This window comes from Bufo bufo, chromosome 2 (assembly GCF_905171765.1).
Source record: "Bufo bufo chromosome 2, aBufBuf1.1, whole genome shotgun sequence".
NCBI lineage: Eukaryota > Metazoa > Chordata > Amphibia > Anura > Bufonidae > Bufo > Bufo bufo.
Window position 1 is genome coordinate 49,232,026 of NC_053390.1, and position 26,182 is coordinate 49,258,207.

Here is a 26,182-nt window from a genome sequence, read left to right on the forward strand (position 1 = left end):
TGAAAGGTCCTCTTTAAGCACTCAGCTTGCTGAATGGTGTTCTTCTGGTATGGATCATCCAGAGTAATGGTTCATGTGACTGAGGGAACCATAGAGTGGTTCATAAAACTGAAAATACAACAGGAACCATAATGGAGACCATTTTGAATTTCATCCAACTTGAGAGGAATAGATGACTTAACACTCAGCTTACTGAATGGCATTCTGGTATGGCAGGTATGGATCGTCTAGAGCAGTGGTCCTCAACCTTTTTTGCACCAAGGACCAGTTTCATGCAAGACAATTTTCCCAGGGACCAGGTGGGGTGGTGGGGTTCTTGGGCGGGGCTTAGGGGGTGGGCGGGGCTTAGGGGGTGCTGGTTGGCGCTGACTGATTCACGCGCATAACAAAACACAAGGTGCATATTAAAATATATAACACTATATAACGATTACATTTATTATTTAAATGTGACTCGCCATAATGCAGAATCAGTGTGAAATAGGCCTTACTGTTACATTGATATCTCCCTACCTTTATTTCAGGCTGAATTGGCTGCACAAAACTGACTAGGGTCTAGTGGTCACTGGTCCCGGCTGCACTGCTGATATTTTCAAGGTGACATGGAAGAGGAACTGCAGGTCATTCTCCCGGCTCACTCCCTCAGATACTAGCTGAAACTGGATGCCGACAACCCCCCTCCCTCCTCGGGCCGTCATGTTTATTTCCATTGGTGGGGCAGTGAGACCTAACCAATCCCTGCCTCACTAGCCCTTTTCAAGCATTTTCATTGGTGGCAGTGGCTGGCCGGCATTACAGTTGGAAGGAACGCTCTCCTTCCTTCCCGCTGTACCGCCGCGGGCCGTGTGTGATGTGTGCGTCGGGCGCTCATGCGCCTGGCGTCTCTGCTCCTCTGTATTGCCGCGGCCCGGCAAACAATCTTCCAGGGCCCGGTCCTGGGCCGCGGCCCGGCGGTTGGGGACCGCTGGTCTAGAGCAGCGTTCATCAACTCCAATCTTCAGGGCCCACCTGCCCACCATGATTTGAGAATATCCCACAAAATGAATACCTGTAGTAAGTCCTAATGCATTGGACACTAATTATATCACCTGCTCAATACTAAGTTCCTAATGCATTGGACACTAATTATATCACCTGCTCAATACTAAGTAAGTTCTGAAAACATGACTGCCAGGTAGGCCCAGTGGACTGGAGTTGAGGAACACTGGTCTAAAGTATTGGTTCATATGACTGGAAACAAAGAGGGAACCATAATGGCGGCCATTTTGAATTTCACCCAACTTGAGAGGAATTAGACAACTTAAGAACTTTTTGCTATAAGAAAATAAAACCAGGAGATGAATAGGCACCACTGATAGGACCTTTATGAGATACAAAAGCCCTGCCCACATTCTGATAAGCACCACCCCTTTTATGAGCTTGACTTACAAGAACCAAGGGCTATCATATAGACTAACCAAATATACATCAAATCTTTAGCACCCCAGTGACAAACGGGCCAGAGAATAATCCCTGATTGCGACACGGTTTGGTTTATCGATAGCAACACGTACACACCAAGCAAAAAACATGAGACGAGAAGATACGTCGGAATCATTCACAAAGGTTTGGTAGACAGCTAGAACCTCTTGTCGTCCGGATATAAACATCATCGGGAAATCCAGAAGTGGGAGGAGCATGGGGAGGAGAGTCCAGGTTGTGTAATCGATTGCCGTGCTTGCATACCCAATCCAAATTTATAATCTACACCGAATGATTTAAAACAACATAAAATATCCCATTTTAACCTCAGTCACCATTTTTTTTTCCCCAGTAAGAAACATATTTTTTTGAATGCATATAAATATATAAGATTAACACTTTCTTCACAAGAGATGATGGCGGATACCGTAACAACTAAAGGTGGGGAAGGGTTGTCAACGGGATTTTCATATATATATTTTTTCTTTGAAGACTGTGTTAATGGTATGATGCTATGAATGGCTTCAGAGTAGACACTGACCACTAGGGGGCAGCCTGGCGGTTCCTCAGCCATTTCATATTAGCCGTAGAAGATTCTCACAGTCCAGACAAGTTATTTTTTCTTTAAATTTCTTCTTTTCTTCTAACAGGCGCATTTTCTTTCTCCGACTTTTGCTTCGTCTAATTTTCCAGAGTTTCCTCCGTTTGCTGCCTCTGGTACTTGGGTCTTGTCCACACACTGCTCCATGCGTTTCATTATCAAGTCCAGAAGAGTGTCTACTGATTTTTCCACATTCTGTCCGGTTGCTGCGCTTGTTTCAAAATATGGGATTCTGGGCAGGGCGATAAGAATTTTTTTTTTTTTATAAAAATATATTTTATTGTAATTATAGCAGTTTGTATTCAACAGATTAGTGGGCTGCAATTCCAGACACGGCCACAAACAAGAGTGGCACTTTTTCTGGGGAAAAATAAAAAGCAGACCACCAATTTTAGGGGTTATTAGGGAATTTGATATGGCTGATCTATCCTTATGATAGGTCATCAATATAAGAACGGCGGTGGTCTGACTCCTGGGACCACCGCTGATCAGCTGTTGAAGCCAGTGACATCACAGTACATTGTTCACGTGGCCTGGGCGCAAGCTCAGTGCCATTCAAGTGAATGGGGCTAAGCTGCAATACCATACACAGCCACTATACAATGTAAGGCGCTGTGCTTGGTAAGCTGTAAGGAGGACTCAGCGTTCACCAGGGCTTCTGTGAGTGCAGCGGCCTCTTCAAACAGCATACAGGCAGGGGTGCCTAAAGTCAGTCCCCCACAGATTTCATATTGATGAACTATTCGGAGGATAGGCCATCAATATTAAATTCTGGATAACTTCTTTTAGACAGTTTTTTATATATTTTTCATAATAATAATAATAATAATAATAATAATAATAAATATATATATATATAATAAACTGGAAAGTAGAGCAGCACTCCAGGATTTCGATAAAAAAGATGTTTATTCACCCATTAGTGACGCGACGTTTCGGCTTCAACATGAAGCCTTTCTCAAGCGCTTGAGAAAGGCTTCATGTTGGAGCCGAAACGTCGCGTCACTAATGGGTGAATAAACGCATCTTTTTTTATCGCAATCCTGGAGTGCTGCTCTACTTTCCAGTTATACATTTTGGGTAAGCCTCTTATCTGGAGCTAGCACCCATTTCCAATATTGGTTGGTACTGCCATATTTTCACTATTTATATATATATATATATATATATATATATATATATATTAGTTGTTTTTTTTACACATTTTAAGTTCCCATGGGGGATTGTCCCATAGACTGAAATGGATTACCACTGCAGTTTATGGGAGTTTCATTGTGTTCCTATGGAGTTCTGCAGGTCTCTCTAGGAACTACTGCTGTGATAGCCTCAGATCCATCAGAGGAATCAAAGCTATCACAAGAAATGGACATCAACCCTGGTCGCCACGTGGCAGAACTGTACAGGCCTGGAGGGGTGGCGCTCCCGGGAAAAGATGCCTCAGGTGCCTTGGTTACAATTGACCACAGCATCCAAGGGGTTAAATGTCTGTTATCGGCGTCATCACCGATCACAAACATTAGCTCAGAGTGCCTGCTGTGCTCTGGAGCAGGCACCATCTTTAAAGAGACGACATGCGCCGTACAGGTCATCAACAGGTTAAGGATCACTGCAGTAACAATGACTATATTTACTGTCAGACAATTTTGTAAATTCAGGACTCTGGGTGAAAACCAATATGGCCATTACAACAGTTATTACAGGGGTTTTCCAAACTCCGGGGAGTGGCAAAGGGGATGGCACAGATGGTGAAAGGTAGAGCTGGATATCCATCCTTTCCAGCAATCTAAAACAGGACTTGAATTCTATTCTGATTCTGATTTTACAGTATTTCTTTATAGGGGTTAGAGCTGCACCACTAGAGGGAGCTTATGAGTTTATTGAATACCCATACATTGTACTCAGTAATAACACAGTATGCAGTAAGCTCCCACCAGAAATATGTGTGAAAATGATTCCACTCCTTCCTTACTTATTTACTTATCAAAAAAGAAAACAAGGATACATCAGCGGATTACTCACCCATACTTATCGGCAAGTTCCTTTGCTTGCCTCTCATTGACCTCTCTCTGATCTGACAGGTCCGCTTTGTTGCCAATTAATACAATATCGGGATTCTCACAGTAAGCATTTGCTTGAAGCTGACCTGCAAGTCAAATTTTAAAAATTATATTTAGAATTCAAAATTCTGCAACTTTCTTATTGTCGTGGGGCAGATTTACTAATCCTGTCTAATGTTTTAATGGTCTAAAGGTGCACCAAATGTATCACAGTGGCTGAGGCTGAATGATAAATTTAGTGCACGGTTCATTTTGCATGAGCTGAACTCAAAGCTCTGAAACATTTTCTACATACACAAAAGACCCATTACTCTCAAATATTTTTCACAAATCTGTCTAAATCTGTGTTAGTGAGCACTTCTCCTTTGCCGAGATAATCCATCCCACCTCACAGATGTGGCATATCAAGGTGCTGATTAGACAGCATGAATATTGCACAGGTGTGCCTTAGACTGCCCACAATAAAAATCCACTCTGAAATGTGCAGTTTGATCACACAGCACAATGCCACAGATGTCGCAACGTTTGAGGGAGCGTGCAGTTGGCATGCTGACTGCAGGAATGTCTACCAGAGCTGTTGCCCGTGCAATGAATGTTCATTTCTCTGCCATAAGCCGTCTCCATTTGGCAGTACATCCAACCGGCCTCACAACCGCAGACCACGTGTATCCACACCAGCCCAGGACCTCCACATCCAGCATGTTCACCTCCATGATCGTCTGAGACCAGCCACCCGGACAGCTGCAGCAACAATCGTTTTGCATAACCAAAGAATTTCTGCACAAACTGTCAGAAACCGTCTCAGGGAAGCTCATCTGCATGCTCGTCGTGCTCATCGGGGTCTGGACCTGACTGCAGTTCGTCGTCGTAACCGACTTGGGAAAATGCTCACATCCTATGGCGTCTGGCACGTTGGAGAGGCGTTCTGTTCACGGATGAGTCCCGGTTTTCACTGTTCAGGGCAGATGGCAGACAGCGTGTCGCGTCGAGTGGATTTGCTGATGTCAACGTTGTGGATCGAGTGGCCCATGGTGGCGGTGGGGTTATGGTATGGGCTGGTGTATGTTATGGACAATGAACACAGGTGCATTTTATTGATGGCATTTTGAATGCACAGAGATACCGTGACGAGATCCCGAGGCCCATTGTTGTGCCATTCATCCACGACCATCACCTCATGTTGCAGCATGATAATGCACGGCCCCATATTGCAAAGATCTGTACACAATTCCTGAAAGCTGAAAACATCCCAGTTCTTGCATGGCCAGCATACTCACCGGACATCCATTGAGCATGTTTGGTATGCTCTGGATCCCCCCCCCCCCCCTTCAGTAAGGCAAAACTGTGCACATTTCAGAGTGGTCTTTTATTGTTGGCACTAATACATCCCTATGGGGAAAAATGCCGGATCGGGCATTCCGGCAAGTCTTTAGTTTTTTTTTGGTGGAGATAAAACCACAGCATGCTACGGTTTTATCTTTTGCCTGATCAGTCAAAATGACTGAACTGAAGACATCCTGAACGGATTACTCTCTATTCAGAATGCATGGGGCTATGCCTGATCAGTTCTTTTCCGGTATAGAGCCCCTGTGACGGAACTCTATGCCGGAAAAGAAAAATGCTAGTGTGAAAGTACCCTAAGGCACACCTGTGAAATATTCATGCTGTCTAATCAGCACCTTGATATGCCACACCTGTGAGGTGGGATGGATTATCTCGGCAAAGTGCTGCTCACTAACACAGATTTAGACAGATTTGTGAACAATATTTGAGAGTAATGGGTCTTTTGTGTATGTAGAAAATGTTTCAGATCTTTGAGTTCAGCTCATGCAGAATGGGAGCAAAACCGAAAGTGTTGCGTTTATATTTTTGCTCTCTCTCTCTCTCTATATATATATATATATATATATATATATATATATATATATATATATATGTGTGGGGGGTTCAGTCAGCACAACCCTGTATGCAGGTGCACATCGCTATGGCGAAATACACATACAAACGCAAAAACGCAAATGCAATAGCACTCTGCAACCAGCACTCTGCCCTGCCTCTATGCTGGATGTTAAATGAGGCATTGGTGTACATTTTGGCCAAAGCGTAATAAGCCACTCACCACGTCAAGGTCGCCTCTATGAGTGATCCCTAACACTAGTACCTACCTGTTATGGGCCATAATAGCCACACAAAATCCAGGGAGCGCAGGTACAGCATGCACGCCAGGCACACTCTGCTTTTAACCCCGTCCGGTGCCGTGACATTTTTCATCTGATCCAGGGATGCAAGTACCAACATGCATGCTGAGCCCACTGTATACTTCTCCTGGAGGGACCACACATAGAGGCGACCTTGACGTGGTGAGTGGCTTATTACGCTTTGGCCAAAATGTACACCAATGCCTCATTCAACATCCAGCATAGAGGCAGGGCAGAGTGCTGGTTGCAGAGTGCTATTGCATTTGTGTTTTTTGCGTATATATATATATATATATATATATATATATATATATATATAGAGAGAGAGAGAGAGTTCTACATTATGGTCACTGTGTATGAGGTACATGAGGTATTGGGGGTTGTACTTAGAGTTAGGGTTAAGGTTAGGGTTACTATTAGGGTTAGGGCACATGGCACACTTATACAGTAAAGGACTTGCGATGACATCATCACAGGTCCTTTAGCTTTCTAAGGCTCCCAACTGCAGTAATGATGCAGGGTTCACATCATAATTGCAGTTAATATAAAGTCACTTCAGGATTCTGAGCGCCTGCTTGCAGTTTGGCGCCTGGTGCAACTGCCTCCCTGCCTCCGCCCCCCTCCAAGCTACGTCACTGGATCAGGCTGTTCCTCATGGTGGTGGTAGATGTGAATATTTTACACTTACTCATCCAATTCCGAACGTTCAGGAAACTCTGTTGACTTGTGAGATCAAACATTAAAAGGAAACCCATTGCATCTCTGAAGAACGCTGTAGTGAGGCTCCGAAACCTGATAGGATAAAATAGCATTTTATTGAAACATTAGCCACTTTTCAGCTTTGCTCTACAGACTGGGATAGTGTGAGCAGAGTCATCTCATTATCATTAGTGGGAGGGAGATTTAAAGGGGTATTCTGGTTGGTAAAAGTTATCCCCTATCCACAGGGGATAATTATTTACTGTAGATCATTACACATGACAGCTTCATCTGCTATGGAGCCTACCAGGAGACATGCCGTGCCACTAGTAAGGATCAACTATGCAGCTGGATGGAGTACCATGGCTAACTGGCTGCTGTGTGCATCAGTACTCTCATAATATAGGTGTCATCCCCCGGTGATGGTTCCATCCATTGGGTCATTGTATTGTGATTTGAGTGGTTATCAAAATATTTTTTTTACATAAAGATACATTACCTCTCCTGTCCGGCTGTGTCCCACAGCTGTAAATGCACCTTAAAGGTCTTGCCCTGTGTGCCACCTGGACCTGCATTGTTGTAAACCTGCAGATCAACACCAACGTTAAGTAGGATTTTTTTTATATACTAGCATGAAGAACTATAAGTACTATTTAAAAAATAATAATTCTGCATACAGTGTGGACATTTCAAAATAAAGGATAAACTCTGATCAAGTGCTGAGGTCACTGCTTCATACTGGATCAGCACACTCTTTTACTGCTGATGTCATCTGATCTGATTGGCTGCACAGTCTTTGTTCCCCACCCACTGGATGCCATTATTCCCAAGATTGGATTGATTAGAGAGTGTTTTTCTCCAACCACAAACCCATGTCCTTGCTAACATAATTACATGAGTGGTCAGGTCACTGTTCTCACATAATCAACACACTCCTCTACTGCTGCTCTTAATATTCTCATGATCTGATTAATAGAGGGTGGTCTATTAACATCCACTTATTCTTCAGTCATGATTTTATTGGCATTAACTAATTTATTAGATCCCCCTATTGCTAAAGCATAAGGAGGACCAGAAAGAGAACGCTAGATAGTGCTGAAGCCTGGAGGATAACCTACCTAACCGGACAAATCAACGAACCCTTTTTATCACCCTATCCTAATCTTGTCACCAACAACCTAGACCTTTGTGGAAACATTATTACCTTCCTTCTACACTGGAAATTTGATCATTAAGAAAAAAATAAAACACAGTAGCACAGCAGATATTACATTTAGCCCCTTCATTACCCGAGACCACCATGGATTTTACTAGTAACCCTGTTATCACTTTAAACCACCAGGGACTTTACCAATAACTCCTTTGCCACCCTAGTCCACCAGAAATACTAGCATTAGGTCTTAAACCTCCAAAGATTTTACCAGTAAACCCTTTGTCATCCTAGATCACCAGATATGTTAGAAACCCTTCACCACCCTAGACCATCATGAATTTTACCAATAACCAATTTGTACACTAGATCACCAGACATGTTAACAAATAGCCCCTCACCACCCTAGGCCATAAGAGATTTTACTAATAACCTCTTCGAAACTCCAAGCCAACCGACTTCTTACCAATCCCACACGACCACCAGCAATGTTACCAATAAACCCTTCACCACCCTAGACCACCAGGTTTATCATTAACCCATTTATTACACTAGACTATCATACAAGTTGTTAGCAATAACTGCTTTAACACTCTAGACCACCTGAGATAAAATGCATTAACCCCTCAATCACCCTAGATGGGGGGAAATATGTGTTAACCTACTTTAGAATATTTAGCATTAAAAGCTAAGCCACCTAAAATCACCAGGAACATTCAACATTTATCCGATAGCCACCCTCAACCACCTAAGTATTAACCTGTACCATTCTTGTATGGTTCCTGCCCCCTCTCCCTCAGATCAAATTTCTGGCTATGCTTCTTACTGTAGAGAGGAGTCAAATAGTGTCTCAGGCCATAAACCATAGGGATGGTCCTAGCCAGAGAAGCCTGGAAGCCACTGACCTTACTTCCACTTCTGATATAGCATGCATGCTCACCTTACTCAGTCGTACTTACCACTCTCTTTTCCCGGAAGTCTATTCCAACTGTGGTGATGAATTTGGGGTTGAACTTGTTGTCTGTATATCTGTACAGGAAGGTGGTCTTCCCAACACCGGAATCTCCAAGGGCCAGGAGCTTAATCAGATAATCATAGTCACCATCCGTCATAGTGTACACTGCGGTAAACCTACATCACGGGAAAAAAAAGGAGCTTTATTATAAAATTTTAGTAGTACATACCTGTGCCTACCCGCCTCTAGCCGTGGCTGAGTAAATATGACCATGAACCATAAAGCTCAGGATGAACACACTATTACTGTTGAAATGAATGGGAAAAAAAGAATATGAAGAGTAGTATACTGTAAGTTCTTATAGGCTATGCACACATTGGACATAAACGTTAACACTTACACACAAGAGGTTACCTTGAATTAAAAAGTTAAACTAATTTTCTGAGCCCAATCTCCAGAAGGGGGGGGTCCTCCAAACCCCACCATTAGAGATGAGCGAATTAGATATTTTGAAATTCGTTCACACTTCGTTTGGTGGTAAAATGTAAACTGCATTATGGATTCCGTTACCACGGACCATAACGCAATTCTATGACGGAATGCCTTTAGAGGCATTCCGTTATTCATTCCGTCATAATAGAAGTCTATGGGCTGCAAAACGGATCCGTCCCGTTTCCGTTATGCAGGGGAGGACTAATTATAATAGTTCCCTTCACAGTTCCTGTTGGGTGGTAGCGGAATCAAAAAAAAAAAAAAACATCAGTGGTGTCGCTAGGCCAAAACATCAGGGGCCCAGGACGTCCGCAGTACGGCGGGGCACAGGAGCCAATAGTTCCCATCCCAGCTGTTCACTCTTATGGGCCTCATACCAACTGCGCCTGAGGCCTATAAAGCAGTGGAGCAGAGCAGGCAGTCACAAAGATTATCGCAACCGCCTGTGCCAGGCCACAAGCTGCAGGCCATGCAAGCACTGCAAATATATAAACTTGTCCACCTGCGCTGGGATGTGGGCAACACAGGCCGCATGCCAGAAGAGGGCTGCAGTGTGATTTGCAGAAGCCAGCATGAGCGGGACTCAGGTGAGTATATATTTTTCTGTCACTTTTTGGGATATATACTACTAGGGTGGTCATCAGAGGGGGCATTCTAGGAGGAGGGGGAGCACATTATAACTATACAGTATTATAGAGGGCACCTAACTATGCAGTAATATAGGGGGCACATTATACCTATACAGTAATATAGGGGGCACATTATACCTATACAGTAATATTGGGAGCACATTATACCTATAATAAAGAGGGGCACATTATAACTATACAGTAATAGAGGGGAACATTATAACTATACAGTAATATAGAGGGGCACATTATACCTATACAGTAATATTGGGAGCACATTATACCTATAATAAAGAGGGGCACATTATACCTACACAGTAATATAGAGGGGCACATTATAACTATACAGTAATATAGAGGGGCACATTATAACTATACAGTAATAGAGGGGAACATTATAACTATACAGTAATATAGAGGGGCACATTATACCTATACAGTAATATAGAGGGGCACATTATACCTATACAGTAATATAGAGGGGCACATTATAACTATACAGTAATAGAGGGGAACATTATAACTATACAGTAATATAGAGGGGCACATTATACCTATACAGTAATATAGAGGGGCACATTATAACTATACAGTAATAGAGGGGAACATTATAACTATACAGTAATATAGAGGGGCACATTATACCTATACAGTAATATAGAGAGGCACATTATACCTATACAGTAATATAGAGGGGCACATTATACCTATACAGTAATATAGAGGGGCACATTATAACTATACAGTAATAGAGGGGAACATTATAACTATACAGTAATATAGAGGGGCACATTATACCTATACAGTAATATAGAGGGGCACATTATACCTATACAGTAATATAGAGGGGCACATTATAACTATAATATAGAGGGGCACATTATACCTATACAGTAATATAGAGGGGCACATTATACCTATACAGTAATATAGAGGGGCACATTATACCTATACAGTAATATAGAGAGGCACATTATACCTATACAGTAATATAGAGGGGCACATTATACCTATACAGTAATATAGAGAGGCACATTATACCTATACAGTAATATAGGGGGCACATTATACCTATACAGTAATATAGAGGGGCACATTATACCTATACAGTAATATAGAGAGGCACATTATACCTATACAGTAATATAGAGGGGCACATTATACCTATACAGTAATATAGGGAGCACATTATAACTATAATATAGAGGGGCACATTATACCTATACAGTAATATAGAGGGGCACATTATACCTATACAGTAATATAGAGAGGCACATTATACCTATACAGTAATATAGAGGGGCACATTATACCTATACAGTAATATAGAGAGGCACATTATACCTATACAGTAATATAGAGGGGCACATTATACCTATACAGTAATATAGAGAGGCACATTATACCTATACAGTAATATAGAGGGGCACATTATACCTATACAGTAATATAGAGGGGCACATTATAACTATAATATAGGGAGCACATTATACCTATACAGTAATATAGAGAGGCACATTATACCTATACAGTAATATAGGGGGCACATTATACCTATACAGTAATATAGGGGGCACATTATACCTATACAGTAATATAAGGAGCACATTATACCTATACAGTAATATTGGGAGCATATTATACCTATACAGTAATATAGGGGGCACATTATACCTATACAGTAATATTGGGAGCATATTATACCTATACAGTAATATAGGGGGCACATTATACCTATACAGTAATATAGGGGGCACATTATACCTATACAGTAATATAAGGAGCACATTATACCTATACAGTAATATAGGGAGCACATTATACCTATACAGTAATATAGGGAGCACATTATACCTATACAGTAATATAGGGAGCACATTATAACTATAATATAGAGGGGCACATTATCACTATAATATAGAGAGATGCATTATAACTATATTACAGAGAGGCACATCACTTTACAGGGTCTTATTATTACTGGGGGCACTTTAGGGAGCTTTATCACTACTGGGAACATTATGGGACATTATTATTACTTGGGGCACTGGGGGGGAGGGAGCGCATTATTGTTGGGCACAATATATAAGGCACTTCTACTAGCCGGGTTCTCTTGGGAAGCATTATCATTGTAGGGGGGCACAGTTAGTAATGAGGACACTCTGGGGAAGGATTACAGTTGGTGGGACTTTTGGGTGCACTATTAGCCTGGGGGGACCATCTGTATGGTACGGTTATTTCATAAGTATAGTATTTGGGGGTATTGGGGAACACATTGGGCACAGTATTAGGGGTAACAGGAGTATGTAATGCTTCATTTCACCTGCGGTGGCGCTGCAGAGAAATGGAACACTTACTGCCAGGTTTAGTAACAGATCACTGTTGATCACTGTGGTTCCTAGCAGGAGGACACTTTCTGGCCTGCCTATTTTCAAGGAACATTTCTTACAAGTTGGGATATTCTAAAGCGGAGATCCCCTTAAAGAAAAATGTATTTTAAATGCTGGTTGTGAGATACTGCTTTGTTAATGTGAATTGATGTCTACAGATCACCGTGGATGATTTATTTTCTTGGGGTTTGCAGAGATTTATTTTTTTTCTTCATGATGTTTCCAGGAGGAATAGGCCGCGTCAGCTCTGCAGAACAGCTGCAGGACAAGGACGAGGTATATTGATGACTCACTCCATTCAGGTCCATTGCTCTCCATAGACAATTCTATCCTCATTACAAGAGGATTCTATGAATCTCCGCAGAGACAGGGCGCATTTACTTATGACAGCCGGCTGTCACACCATGCCTCTCACATGCCTATAAACAAACCCGAACAGCAATTAATATTTATACTAATTAACGACTTTCATACACAGGAAATGAGACTCATTTATCAAAATCTCTCTTTTTCCGCCGATCATTTCCACTTGAGGCGGAATCCGTTTTCTCTGGTCTCATTCACCTACATCTCAGAATTAAAAATAATCATAATTGACCGTGACTACCTAGAAAAGCTGTCTGACAACCTAGAAGGACGCCATTCTAGCTCCCAATAGGGTTGTCAGCCAGCTTTCCCAGAGTGCTACATGAGCAAACACCAAATGCTGCAGTAAGGCCCCTTTCACACGAGCGAGTTTTCCGTGCGGGTGCAATGCGTGACGTGAACGCATAGCACCCGCACTGAATCCTGACCCAGTCATTTAAATGGGTCTGTGTACATGAGCGTTGTTTTTCACGCATCAGTTCTGCGTTGCGTGAAAATCGCAGCATGTTCTATATTCTGCGTTTTTCACGCAGCCCTGGCCCCATAGAAGTGAATGGGGCTGCGTGAAAAAAACGCATTGCGTCCGCAAGCAGGTGCGGATGCGATGCGTTTTGCACTGATGGTTGCTAAGAGATGTTGTTTGTAAACCTTCAGTTTTTTATCACGCGCATGAAAAACGCATCAAAACACATTGCACCCGCATGGAAAAAACTGAACAACTAAACGCAATCGCAGAAAAAACTGACTGAACTTGCTTGCAAAATAGTGCGAGTTTCACTGAACGCACCCTGAACGCATCTGGACCTAATCCGTCACGCTCGTGTGAAAGGGGCCTTAGGGAATGAACTAGGCAAATCTGAAATTCAGGATGATAGGAATGTTGGGCGACACCCTTGTAATGAAAGAACAAATCACTGACAAGTTGGTATTGGTATACGTTCCACCATCAAAAATATAAATCACTGTAGTACGGAACGCTACAGGGATTAGATAAAACGAATACTTTATTAAATTTACTAAAAATATGTGAGGAAAGGAAACCTACTAACTATATAAAATTCTAAGTGACCAGATCTATCCACGGATCCTGAGGCGGATTGAGGCAACACATGGAAAGCCACGATCAGCGGTACCGCTCAGGTGTGGATAAGGTCACCAAGAAATCCACTTCTGGTGCACTACTAATGGTTGCAACACCACGCCTGCCGGCCGTAATGATCTGACACAACCAAAAGTGTGTACCGTGGCACGGCCGAGGTGCTCTGCTCAATCACCCAGTTTAGATGGCCCTGGACTAAATTAACAAACTAATCCATTGATAAACATCTACTCATTGGATCCGACCTGGATCAAGAACCAACTGTTCATGGATATGAACCAGATGTCTGAATGTCGGTCCTATGAGCATGAATCAAGGGACACTAACTACCTGGGTGTGAGCAAAAAAGCTTGAGTGCACCTGTTCAAATCAAGCGTAGTTCAAAAAACGTGGGTTTGCCCCAACTAATTGCTCGACGCGTTTCGCCATGTTTGGCTCGTCAGGAGCATAAAATGTGGGTAGAAGGACAAACAAACAAGTGAGCTGCTGACCTCCGTGACATGCATCGCCTCTACATTTTCAAGACAATCCAGGACTTTTCAGGTCTTGGGGTTATCTTGACTCAGTAACAACAACTACAGTAGTTAATTATCATAATTACTACACTTGACCACCTACCAGAATAAGACAATGATCCCTGTGCCTGCATTGCTATGCTGCCTTATTGATTTTAAGCCGCCGTTTGGTCACTCTAACACTAAGTATGCAAATGTTTTGACATTCGCCTGTGATCGTCTCACAGAGGGGGCGGGTTGGTTGTTGCGGCGTTGCCGCGCCTCCTGCTTCCTTATTGGCCGCCCCAGGGGCTTGATCCAGAAGAGGGGCGGAGTCTCCTCCTTATATAGCGCGTGTCCTTGCGGCCGCGTACGGCCATTCAGTGCTAATAGCTGCAGCCTCTGTCACGGAGGTCAGCAGCTCACTTGTTTGTTTGTCCTTCCACCCACATTTTATGCTCCTGACGAGCCAAACATGGCGAAACGCGTCGAGCAATTAGTTGGGGCAAACCCACGTTTTTTGAACTACGCTTGATTTGCGTTCACACAACAGAAGTGGTCTGCGTCAATCCAGCCCTCTGTAGTATGTGAACAAAAGCACTCAAGCCTTTTGCTCACACCCAGGTAGTTAGTGTCCCTTGATTCATGCTCACAGGGCCGACAATCAGACATCTGGTTCATATCCATGAACAGGTGGTTCTTGATCCAGGTCGGACCCAATGAGTAGATGTTTATCAATGGATTAGTTTGTTAATTTAGTCCAGGGCCATCTAAACTGGGTGATTGAGCAGAGCACCTCGGCCGTGCCACGGTACACACTTTTGGTTGTGTCAGATCATTACGGCCGGCAGGCGTTGTGTTGCAACCATTAGTAGTGCACCAGAAGTGGATTTCTTGGTGACCTTATCCACACCTGAGCGGTACCGCTGATCGTGGTTTTCCATGTGTTGCCTCGATCCGCCTCAGGATCCGTGGATAGATCTGGTCACTTAGAATTTTATATAGATAGTAGGTTTCCTTTCCTCACATATTTTTAGTAAATTTAATAAAGTATTAGTTTTATCTAATCCCTATAGCGTTCCTTGCAATGAAAGCCCTGTTGGTTGTCAGACATTTATCCAAGTAAAGGATAAAGTTAAGAAATGGCTAGGCTGATGTGCTGTATTTAGGCCCCACTGATATCAGTAAAAGCTGTATAAGCATCCATGCAATTAGCTCTCTGTGGTGCCCACTGACAGCAAGAATGTTATCATGTGTGTCTATGGGATCTATGGGATCTCTGTATCAAATCAAACTGCATCCTGTATATAGAACTGTGATCAAAAAAGGTTTTGGACCTAAGAGAAATACATACAGTACAGACCAAAAGTTTGGACACACCTTCTCATTCAAAGAGTTTTCTTTATTTTCATGACAATGAAAATTGTAGATTCACACTGAAGGCATCAAAACTATGAATTAACACATGTGGAATTATATACATAACAAACCAGTGTGAAACAACTGAAAATATGTCATATTCTAGGTTCTCCAAAGTAGCCACCTTTTGCTTTGATTACTGCTTTGCACACTCTTGGCATTCGCTTGATGAGCTTCAAGAGGTAGTCCCCTGAAATGGTTTTCAATTCACAGGTGTGCCCTGTCAGGTTTAATAAGTGGGATTTCTTGCCTTATAAATGGGGTTGGGACCATCAGTTGCGTTGAGGAGAAGTCAGGTGGATACACCGCTGATAGTCCTACTGAATAGACTGTTAGAATTTGTATTATTGCAAGAAAAAAGCAGCTAAGTAAAGAAAAACCATCATTACTTTAAGAAATGAAGGTCAGTCAGTCAGCACAAAAATTGGGAAAACTTTGAAAGTAAGGGCTATTTGACCATGAAGGAGAGTGATGGGGTGCTGCGCCAGATGACCTGGCCTCCACAGTCACCGGACCTGAACCCAATCGAGATGGTTTGGGGTGAGCTGGACCGCAGAGTGAAAGCAAAAGGGCCAACAAGTGCTAAGCATCTCTGGGAATTCCTTCAAGACTGTTGGAAGACCATTTCAGGGGACTACCTCTTGAAGCTCATCAAGAGAATGCCAAGAGTGTGCAAAGCAGTAATCAAAGCAAAAGGTGTCTACTTTGAAGAACCTAGAATATGACATATTTTCAGTTGTTTCACACTTGTTTGTTATGTATATAATTCCACATGTGTTAATTCATAGTTTTGATGCCTTCATAGTCATGAAAATAAAGAAAACTCTTTGAATGAGAAGGTGTGTCCAAACTTTTGGTCTGTACTGTATATAAATATGTAGATAAAAAGATATATCTTATATGTATCTCTCTCTTCTATCTATTATCTAATATCTATTGTATCTATCCAATCTCTATTACATTATCTATTTATCTAATATATATCTGCCATCTGTCTCTCTCATATCTATCTATCTATTTATCATCTAATATCTATCTCATATCTATCATCTATTTATCTAATATCTGTTTATCTATGCCTCTCTAGCTATATATCCATTATTTAACTAATATCTGTCTAATATCTATCTATTTCATTATCTATCTAATCTAATATATCTCTCCTGTCTATGTAATATCTATTTTTATGTTTTATTATTTTTCTTACCATTTACAATACAAAATTTTAAATACAGTTTGGCAATACAAAATCTGAGCACATCAATAAACCATCTGCAAGAACAATCATTATAATACACTATAGATCATTATATACAAAAACAATACAAAAATAGTAAATAATCTGTTCTACTTAGGGGGACTACCAGACTCCCCTCTAAGCACCATATTGCTTGTACTCAGACCTCACATTGTCTATTCAATTAATCCCCAACCTTAATTCAACCACCCTCTACCTATCTATCTCCTATCTAATATCTGTCTGCTCTATCTCATATCCATCCATCACCCCCACCCTCCTTGCCCTCTAGGGCCTCATTCACTAAAAGTGTTCTTCAGGATCACGCGAGTCGATAAAACAAAGTGTGGAATGTATATTCACAACTATCCGAGAAAACCGGCAGAGCGAGTTCAGCAGGTGCAGGGGCCGGTATAACCTAACTGATATAATGTAGGAATGTCATCTGTACGGTCACATAGCATAGACCTGGGAGAAACCCGGACTTTAGTTCTAAAAACTTTACATAAAGTGCAAATGTAAAGCAACATTACACCTTATATTATGGAACTGCAATCGGAGCAATTCCCCCATAGAATGATATTATTACAGTTGCTCCTCATACGCATGGGGCTGATTCCATTAGTAATGTCACCGCAGATGATGATGCCACATGACGAGACGTACTGTCCTACAGAAGGTGGAAGGGTATTGATCTTGGCATCTACATGGTTATTATTAGGGATAAGCGAATTTTGGAATTCGTTTTCGGTTCGGGTTGTGGTATAATGTAAATTGCGTTATGGATTCCGTTACCACGGACCATAACGCGATTACATGACGGAATGCCTTTAGAGGATTTTCGTTATTCATTCCATCATAATAGAAGTCTATGGCCTGCATAACGGATCCGTCCCGTTTCCGTTATGCATTCCGTCATGGTATTGCGTTATGGTCCGTGGTAACGGAATCCATAACGCAATTTACATTATACCACAACCCTAACCGAAAACAAATGTCAAAATATGAAATTCGCTCATCCATAGTTATTATGATTGGAGACAAAACTTTTTGGGCGGTTCGGCATCGGGATTCCAGTGTGCACAATGCTGTAATCTTCTTCTGCAATGCCACCATCCCCTCAATGCTGCTATAAAAAAAAAAAAAAAAAAAAAAAACACTATATGGCGATCATTAAGGGGTTAAGGGGTTGCCATAATGTTAAGTGATAAAGGTCTTACTGTCACAGCCAACACTAGGGGGAGCTCCAATAAAACACAATTATTTGGATAACAGAACTTTGAACCCCCATAATGGTAAAGTTTCTAGGCTCGAATGGTCAGTCATCTCTTGGCTGGGGTGGTGGACTACATGTAACCACACAAACGCACACGCATGTAACCAGACTGCACATGTCTCTCGCTGACACACTGTATTGGCTTCTCAGCGGTTACGAGTCCAATCATTTAATGGAATATCAGCTAACATACACAACATCCCTGTAATTGATCATCTCTTAGGGATAATAATTCAGCCACATGCCCGCAGTAACAGGGAATCCGATAAATCCGCCACCGCTAATTATCACTGTAATCAATGCAGGACGCTATTACGCAGCCCTCGTTACGGCTCTGCGGCCCCCTCATTACAGAGAACGGTGCTGGATACAGTTTATCTATGTCTATCTATCATAGGACCATGACAGCTGTAGTCAGCTCACAGAGGTGCCGAACCCCCAGCCCATATGCTGCCTGTAGGGCTGTTCTGTACGCCCATACCCCCCTACCCATCAAGGCACTGATATTCTTGTGTTCGGAAGGGGGAAAAAAAAGTGCTGTCAAATGATGGTGGCTTCATTTTGTGTTCTCTAACCTGAAAGACCTTGCAGATGCCTGTAAGCCAACACAGGGTTAAGAAAGTACTAAATGGGGCACTGTGGTTCAAATCATCAGTTGAAGACATTGTGGCTGATAGCACCAGTCGGGGGCACTGTGGCTGATAGCACCAGTCGGGGGCACTGTGGCTGATAGCACCAGTCGGGGGCACTGTGGCTGATAGCACCAGTCGGGGGCACTGTGGCTGATAGCACCAGTCGGGGGCACTGTAGCTGATAGCACCAGTCGGGGGCACTGTGGCCGATAGCATTAGTTAGTGTGACATTATAAGTGACATTCTGGCAGTCACTGTTATGGGGGCACTGTGGCTGATGGCACCCGTCGGGGGCACTGTGGCTGATGGCCCCCGTCGGGGGCACTGTGGCTGATGGCCCCCGTCGGGGGCACTGTGGCTGATGGCACCCGTCGGGGGCACTGTGGCTGATGGCACCCGTCGGGGGCACTGTGGCTGATGGCACCCGTCGGGGGCACTGTGGCTGATGGCACCCGTCGGGGGCACTGTGGCTGATGGCACCCGTCGGGGGCACTGTGGCTGATGGCACCCGTCGGGGGCACTGTGGCTGATGGCACCCGTCGGGGGCACTGTGGCTGATGGCACCCGTCGGGGGCACTGTGGCTGATGGCACCCGTCGGGGGCACTGTGGCTGATGGCACCAGTCGGGGGCACTGTGGCTGATGGCACCAGTCGGGGGCACTGTGGCTGATGGCACCAGTCGGGGGCACTGTGGCTGATGGCACCAGTCGGGGGCACTGTGGCTGATGGCACCAGTCGGGGGCACTGTGGCTGATGGCACCAGTCGGGGGCACTGTGGCTGATGGCACCAGTCGGGGGCACTGTGGCTGATGGCACCAGTCGGGGGCACTGTGGCTGATGGCACCAGTCGGGGGCACTGTGGCTGATGGCACCAGTCGGGGGCACTGTGGCTGATAGCACCAGTTGGGGGCACTGTGGCTGAAATAACTAGTTGGGGGCACTGTGGCTGAAATAACCAGTTGGGGGCACTGAGGCTGATAGCATTAGTTAGTGTGACATTATAAGTGACATTCTGGCAGTCACTGTTATGGGTGCACTGTGGCTGACACTGCTATAGGACACCATGTTCAACATAAAAAGGGGCATAATGAGGAGGGCCTATGACTGTCACTAATGGGGAGACATAGGGGCGTTGGGGCCACGACTGTTCTTGAAGGTGTCGTCATGGTTATTGATGGTATAATGGCTGTCACGGATATGGGGGCACTTCTATAGTGTGCAAGCACAGCCACCACTTATGGATTCCAGGTTGGGTCGTAACCGTGGAAACGAGCAGTGTATAATGTGATGGAAAAATGAATCCAGCCAGCAAAGGAGGCAATATGGACAATCACAATACATTAGTAAGGGCCTTGTATTACCTTTCTATACATAATAAATGCTATTTGCTGAAGTGACAACCCCTTTAAGCACAGCAGCTGCATGGTCGGCCTCTGTGGCATGTTGTCAGCCGTCCTGGTTATTCTGACCTAGGAGTGCACAATGTGCAACGGGAGGCCTCCCCCTAGGGCCCTCTTATAATGCGTCCCAGGTGTAGGAAATGCTGAGTGGTGTGGTGCCGCCTAAATGTCTCTTTATGTGTGTCACGGTGCTCCTAACTGTATACTGCTGGACCCCAGGATTTGGCTCTGAAGCAATAAATAGGGGGAATAATTGAGGGATAAAAGAATAACTGGAGTCCAGACCTTGAGATGAAGTTCAATAGCAGCTTTACTTAAATAAACGTTTCTCCAAACAGTTTACAGGATTTGTCTTGGTTCCAGCAGGCTTTAGCATTAAACTGGTAGGCAAACTCCACGCTGCTATATCTGTTTCTCTCTGACTCTGCTGTACTGACAGGCTGGCTGTATAACTTAGCTTCTTCTGTATGCTGCACTTTACTTTGTAGTCTGACTCTACGCCTCCTGAGGCTTCAAGCTTTGGCCTCCATGGCCAGCAGAGCTTAAGGTGCTCTGGCTGGTTGTGGGCATGTCCAGCAGAGATGTGCCCCTGCACCCCCCTCCCCTAGCTGGGGATAAACTAGACTGAAGCTAACTGGTCCCCACCCTTCCTGCAGGAAATAGGGCTAGCCCACTTCTCCTACAGATGGGGGTTAGAATGCCACCTGCTGGTGAACCAGGCACATTACATGACCAGTTACATAACATTAGAAATGCACAGTGTAGAGGACCTGGAAATAAATGCCTAAGATGACATGAGGTTAGACCAATAAAGACAGTAGCAAGGTGCAGAAATGGTAACACCACTCTGGGGTGTTACAAATGTAAAACCCATGTCTAAACACGTGAGTGACATGTAAAACGCAGTACCTTTTGTGCCACTGCCTATTACTGGAGCATATTATAAAGGCGTCGGCGATGCCAATGAGCCCAAGGGAAGCAGACGGAAATGAGCTGAATCAGCAGCATCATTTCTATATCTGAAAGTAGAGGTTTACACGATATGAGCAACCAGATCAACAGGATTTCCTGCTGATATATTTCCATTTCCAGTACAAATCCTTCTGCAGGTTCTTTGTACATTGTATTCTTTGATAATTATTAGAGTGCACTTTATATTCCACCACCTGCAGGGGTCACTATAGAGACTGCAATATATACATAGAGTTAATGGGGGGGGGGGGGGGTCGAGATCGTTCAATAAGCAGTGACAGTAAGAGGGATGATCTACATGTTGATCAGCGCTCGTTTAAAGTGCCTTTCATATTTCCTGATGCGATGTGAAAGCGGGACAAACGATCGTTATTACGATCATTCATCACCCATTCACTCTGAATGTCTGTCGTCGTCAGGGCATCTCTTGTGTACACAGGGCGACGTGCGACACGGTCACCCCATAAACAATAGTTTTGCTCATCTGTCAGGGGATCAGTGGCAATGGGTGTTTGTAGAATTGGTCCTATCATCGAACGATCTAAAAGGACCCAATTTTTTTTGCTGAAAAAGCCACCCTACCTGGCCACCCTCAAATGTTTAGATAAGCCGAGGTATGTTCTCCATTCGTTCTGTTTATCGCACTGTCAACTTGTGGAGATCCAGCTAGTAAGGGAATGCTCCCTGGGAAAAATATGCAAATATATATATATATACTTTCCTACAAAAAGGGAGAAAACGGTCTTTACGAGCCGCCTACAGCGAGCTACCCTGTGGGTGCAGCATGCTTAGACCTCAGAGGGGATCCTACAGGGAAAATCTGAAAAATTTGACAGTACATTACATGTAGTGTTGAGCGAAGCGAGCTATGGACGCTTCATCCGAAGTCGCTTTGTTCAAAACTTTGGAATAATACTGTACGGAGATCCGTCTCCGTACAGTGTTAGAATGTATGGGCTCCGATGAGCAGAAGTTAGTTATTCACGAAGTCGCGCGTGACTTGGTTGAATAACTTCGGTAGTTGATTTTTAAAGTGGAAAACCACTGTAAAACTTGAAACCGAACTCTGCTTCAGTTCAGACTAGTACCTCCTTTCCACTTTAAAAATCAACTACCGAAGTTATTCAACCAAGTCACGCGCGACTTCGTGAATAACTAACTTCTGCTCATCGAAGCCCATACATTCTAACACTGTACGGAGACGGATCTCCGTACAGTATTATTCCGAAGTTTTGAACGAAGCTACTACGGATGAAGCATCCTAAGCTCGCTACGCTCGATGCTAATTACATGAAATAGGATTTTAAAACTTAATGAAGCAGAAGAAAATTGCACAAAGTACAGGGAATGCCGCAGATGTTCAATCACACAGCATGGCAATGCGCAGCAAATCCTGCATGGAAAGCATTTAGATTTCGCTTTGGTTCGGCCAATACCGCTGCTCGTTAGTAAATCTTTTGCGCACGACACATTTCTGGGCAAGAACATTAACATATATCCATCACACACTGGACTCTTTGTACATAAGTATGGATGAATAGTGCACCGGAGGGCAGTAAGTCATCTCACATGACATGCTAGCACAGGATAATTTTATGTAAGAGCTAGAACTAAACGCACGTCTTAAAAACCTACACTTGGCACTATAGTGAAATCTATTGCTCTCTGGGATGTGCTGACTAACCCCCTTTTCTTTGCAGATTTACAGCGCTGGAGATGTGGCACTCCTAGCGAGTCGTGCACTGCTGATCAGCCTGTCTGCCCCATAGGCTGATTTTAATTAGTTTCAGTATAAAGCTGTGGCCTGCTCTCACCACATTCATTGTAGGCCGTCTGGCACAACGAAAGGTATGGAGTGGGCTCGGCATGCATGTTGGTACCTGCATCCCTTGGAAGTAAAGGCAGACATGGACCCAGCATGCATGTGGAACCAACACTTCCTGAATTTTCTGACGGTCATTATAGCGCATTACAGGTAGCATTTACTGTTAGGTTCCCGTCTTACAGAGATCGCCTTGACGTTTGGCAGACGGGCTCAAATGGTTTTGTACAAAATGCATTTGCCAAGCATCTCACTTTATAAATATTAGCGTAGCATCAGCACTATAATATTTTTTGTACTTTATCTGGTTTGCAGAGCGCTGTTGCATCGTCCTTTTTTTTCTATGTTTCTAGTCATGGCAGCGTTCACCTGCGCATTGGGATGTGCTGACTAACCCCCCTTTCTTTGCAGATTTACAGCGCTGGAGGTGTGGCACTCCTAGCGAGTCGTGCACTGCTGATTAGCCTGTCTGCCCTATAGGATGATTTTAATTAGTTTCAGTATAAAGCTGTGGCCTGCTCTCACTACATTCATTGTAGGCCGTCTGGCACAAGGAAAGGTATGAAGTGGGCTCGGCATGCATGTTGGTACCTGTATCCCTTGGAAGTAATGGAGGCCATTATGGCACCAAAAATGGTAAAGGGCAGAGTGGATCCAGCATGCATGTGGAACCAACACTTCCTGAATTTTATGGCGGTCATTATGGCGCATAACAGGTAGCATTTAGTGTTAGGTTCCCATCTTACAGAGATCGCCTTGACGTTTGGCAGACGGGCTCAAATGGTTTTGTACAAAATGCATATGCCAAGCATCTCACTTTATAAATAAGCGTAGTATTAGCACTATAATATTTTTTGTGACTATGGCATTATTGTACTTTATCTGGATTGCAGAGTGCTGTTGCATTGTCCTTTTTTTTTCTATGCTATGTGTCATCAGCCATTTCAAGCTAAATCAAAGTAGAAAGGTCCCTATCGTAGTTAGACTGGCCCATCAGAGTACCAGGCCCTGAGGATAATTTCCTCTGGTGGGCCCAAGAAACCCCAGTCCGACCTTGGTCCCTATCATGTATGATCACTGCCTTATGTCACACAGCTGCAGTTCTTCAGAGACCTGCACATCCAATCCCCATGCAGGAGCCTACGTTAAAGGGCATCTGTCAGCAGGTTTGTACAGCTGAAGGCATCTGTGTTGGTCCTATGTTCATATGTGCCCGCATTGCTGAGAAAAATGATGTTTTAATATATATAAATAAGCATCTAGGAGCAATGGGGGCGTTACCATTACACCTTGAGGCGCCACTCTCTCTGCAACTGCACTTTAATTGGCAGGGCCAGGCAGTGAAATCGTCATTATGCCTGGCTCTATTAATCAAAGTGCATAGGGCGCAGCAGTTGCGGAGAGAGCTGAGCCTCTAGGTGTAACGGTAACGCCCCCGTTGCTCCTAGAGGTTCATTTCCATATATTAAAACATCATTTTTCTCAGCAATGCGGACACATATGAACATGGGACCAACACAGACGCCTTCAGCTGCCAAGTGCACATGTAACAGGTCAGCCAGTGTCATAGGGACAAAGCTGCTGACAGATGTCCTTTAACTACAAGAGACCTTCTATGCTGGAACATCTGCACGGCTTGGCCAACTCATGATGCTCTTGCATCCAATAGGAGGCCTATAGTTGTCGGACTGTTTAGATGGTGTTATGATACTCAAGCAGAGAACTATTTCTGTCCCATGCTGGACTAATCGAATTTGTGGACCACTGGACGCTGAATTATTGCAATTTGACTCATTCTTCTCACATCTGAGGGTTTGCTGCAATTCTATCTACAGTAGTTCTCTGTGAGCTGAATACATCCAATAGCACAAACCCCTCACCTGTCCTGATACATTTTACCAGCATTGATACATTGTAGCAAATGAAGGCACCGGCTGTGTATTGTTTGTCATACAATGGATACAATTGTAGCAAATGCTCAGCTGTTAGAAGTAGATCACAACAGGTTTTTAGTTAGGAGATCTCCCAATCCCTGACTTCAAGCGGAGGTCTTGAAAATGGCAAAGAATTGAAACAAAATGTATTACAAAGTTGCTAAACTTTTCATTAGGGTGCATTCACATGACAGTAGAAAAAAGCGGCCGTTAAAAACGGATACCCTGTCAGTTTTTGCATCCATTTTCTGTCCGTCTATCCATTTTTAACAGTCATTTCGCATTAGTTTTTAGTGGCAATTTAAAACTGGTGAAAAACTGGATGATTTTTTTTTTTCTTTTACATCCCAACTCCTGCAGTGCCCTCTATATACGAAATTCCCCCACAGCGCCTTCTGGACATCCAATGGCCCCCATACTGCCCCCAGTATAAATAATGCCCCCCTTAGTGCATCCAGAATCTACAATGTCCCCCATAGTGCCCCCACTATAAATAACGTCCCCTTAGTGCCTCCAGTATCTATAATGCCCCCATAGTGCCCTCCAGTATAAATAATGCCCCCTTAGTGCCTCCAGTATCTTTAATGCCCCCCATAGTGCCCTCCAGTATAAATAATGCCCCCTTAGTGCCTCCAGTATCTTTAATGGGCTCCATACTCCGCCCCAGTATGAATTAAGGCCCTATAGTGCCCCCAGTATAAATAATGTCCCCTTAGTGCCTCCAGTTTCTATTATGGTCCCTATAGTGCCCCCAGAATAAATAATGCCCCCCATAGTGCCCTCCAGTATGAATAATTAGTGCCTACAGTATCTATAATGGCCCTCTAGTGCCCCTCAGTATAATGATCCTATAGTGCCCCCAGTACAAATAATGCCCCCCAATGCTTCTCAATATAAAT

At 43.7% G+C, this 26,182-nt stretch overlaps 1 protein-coding gene across 4 annotated transcripts in view; it reads right to left on the minus strand.

Moving 5' to 3' along the window:
- Positions 1–380: 380 nt before the first annotated feature.
- Positions 381–26,182, minus strand: part of RAB27B (RAB27B, member RAS oncogene family) — a 124,125-nt gene continuing 98,323 nt past the window's right edge. The window contains exons 1-8 of one of the 4 annotated variants that reach the window (XM_040421050.1): positions 24,469–24,472; positions 17,837–17,841; positions 9,126–9,297; positions 7,516–7,601; positions 7,006–7,109; positions 4,082–4,205; positions 1,135–2,294; positions 381–1,088 (exon numbers count right to left, since the gene is read on the minus strand). In XM_040421050.1, coding sequence (XP_040276984.1) covers positions 2,105–2,294; positions 4,082–4,205; positions 7,006–7,109; positions 7,516–7,601; positions 9,126–9,278 — 657 coding nt within the window. In that variant the 5' untranslated portion in view covers positions 9,279–9,297; positions 17,837–17,841; positions 24,469–24,472 and the 3' untranslated portion in view covers positions 381–1,088; positions 1,135–2,104. Of the gene's footprint in view, positions 2,295–4,081; positions 4,206–7,005; positions 7,110–7,515; positions 7,602–9,125; positions 9,298–17,836; positions 17,842–24,468; positions 24,473–26,182 lie in introns of those variants that run through there. The other 3 variants (XM_040421048.1, XM_040421046.1, XM_040421047.1) reach the window with 3 other exon arrangements.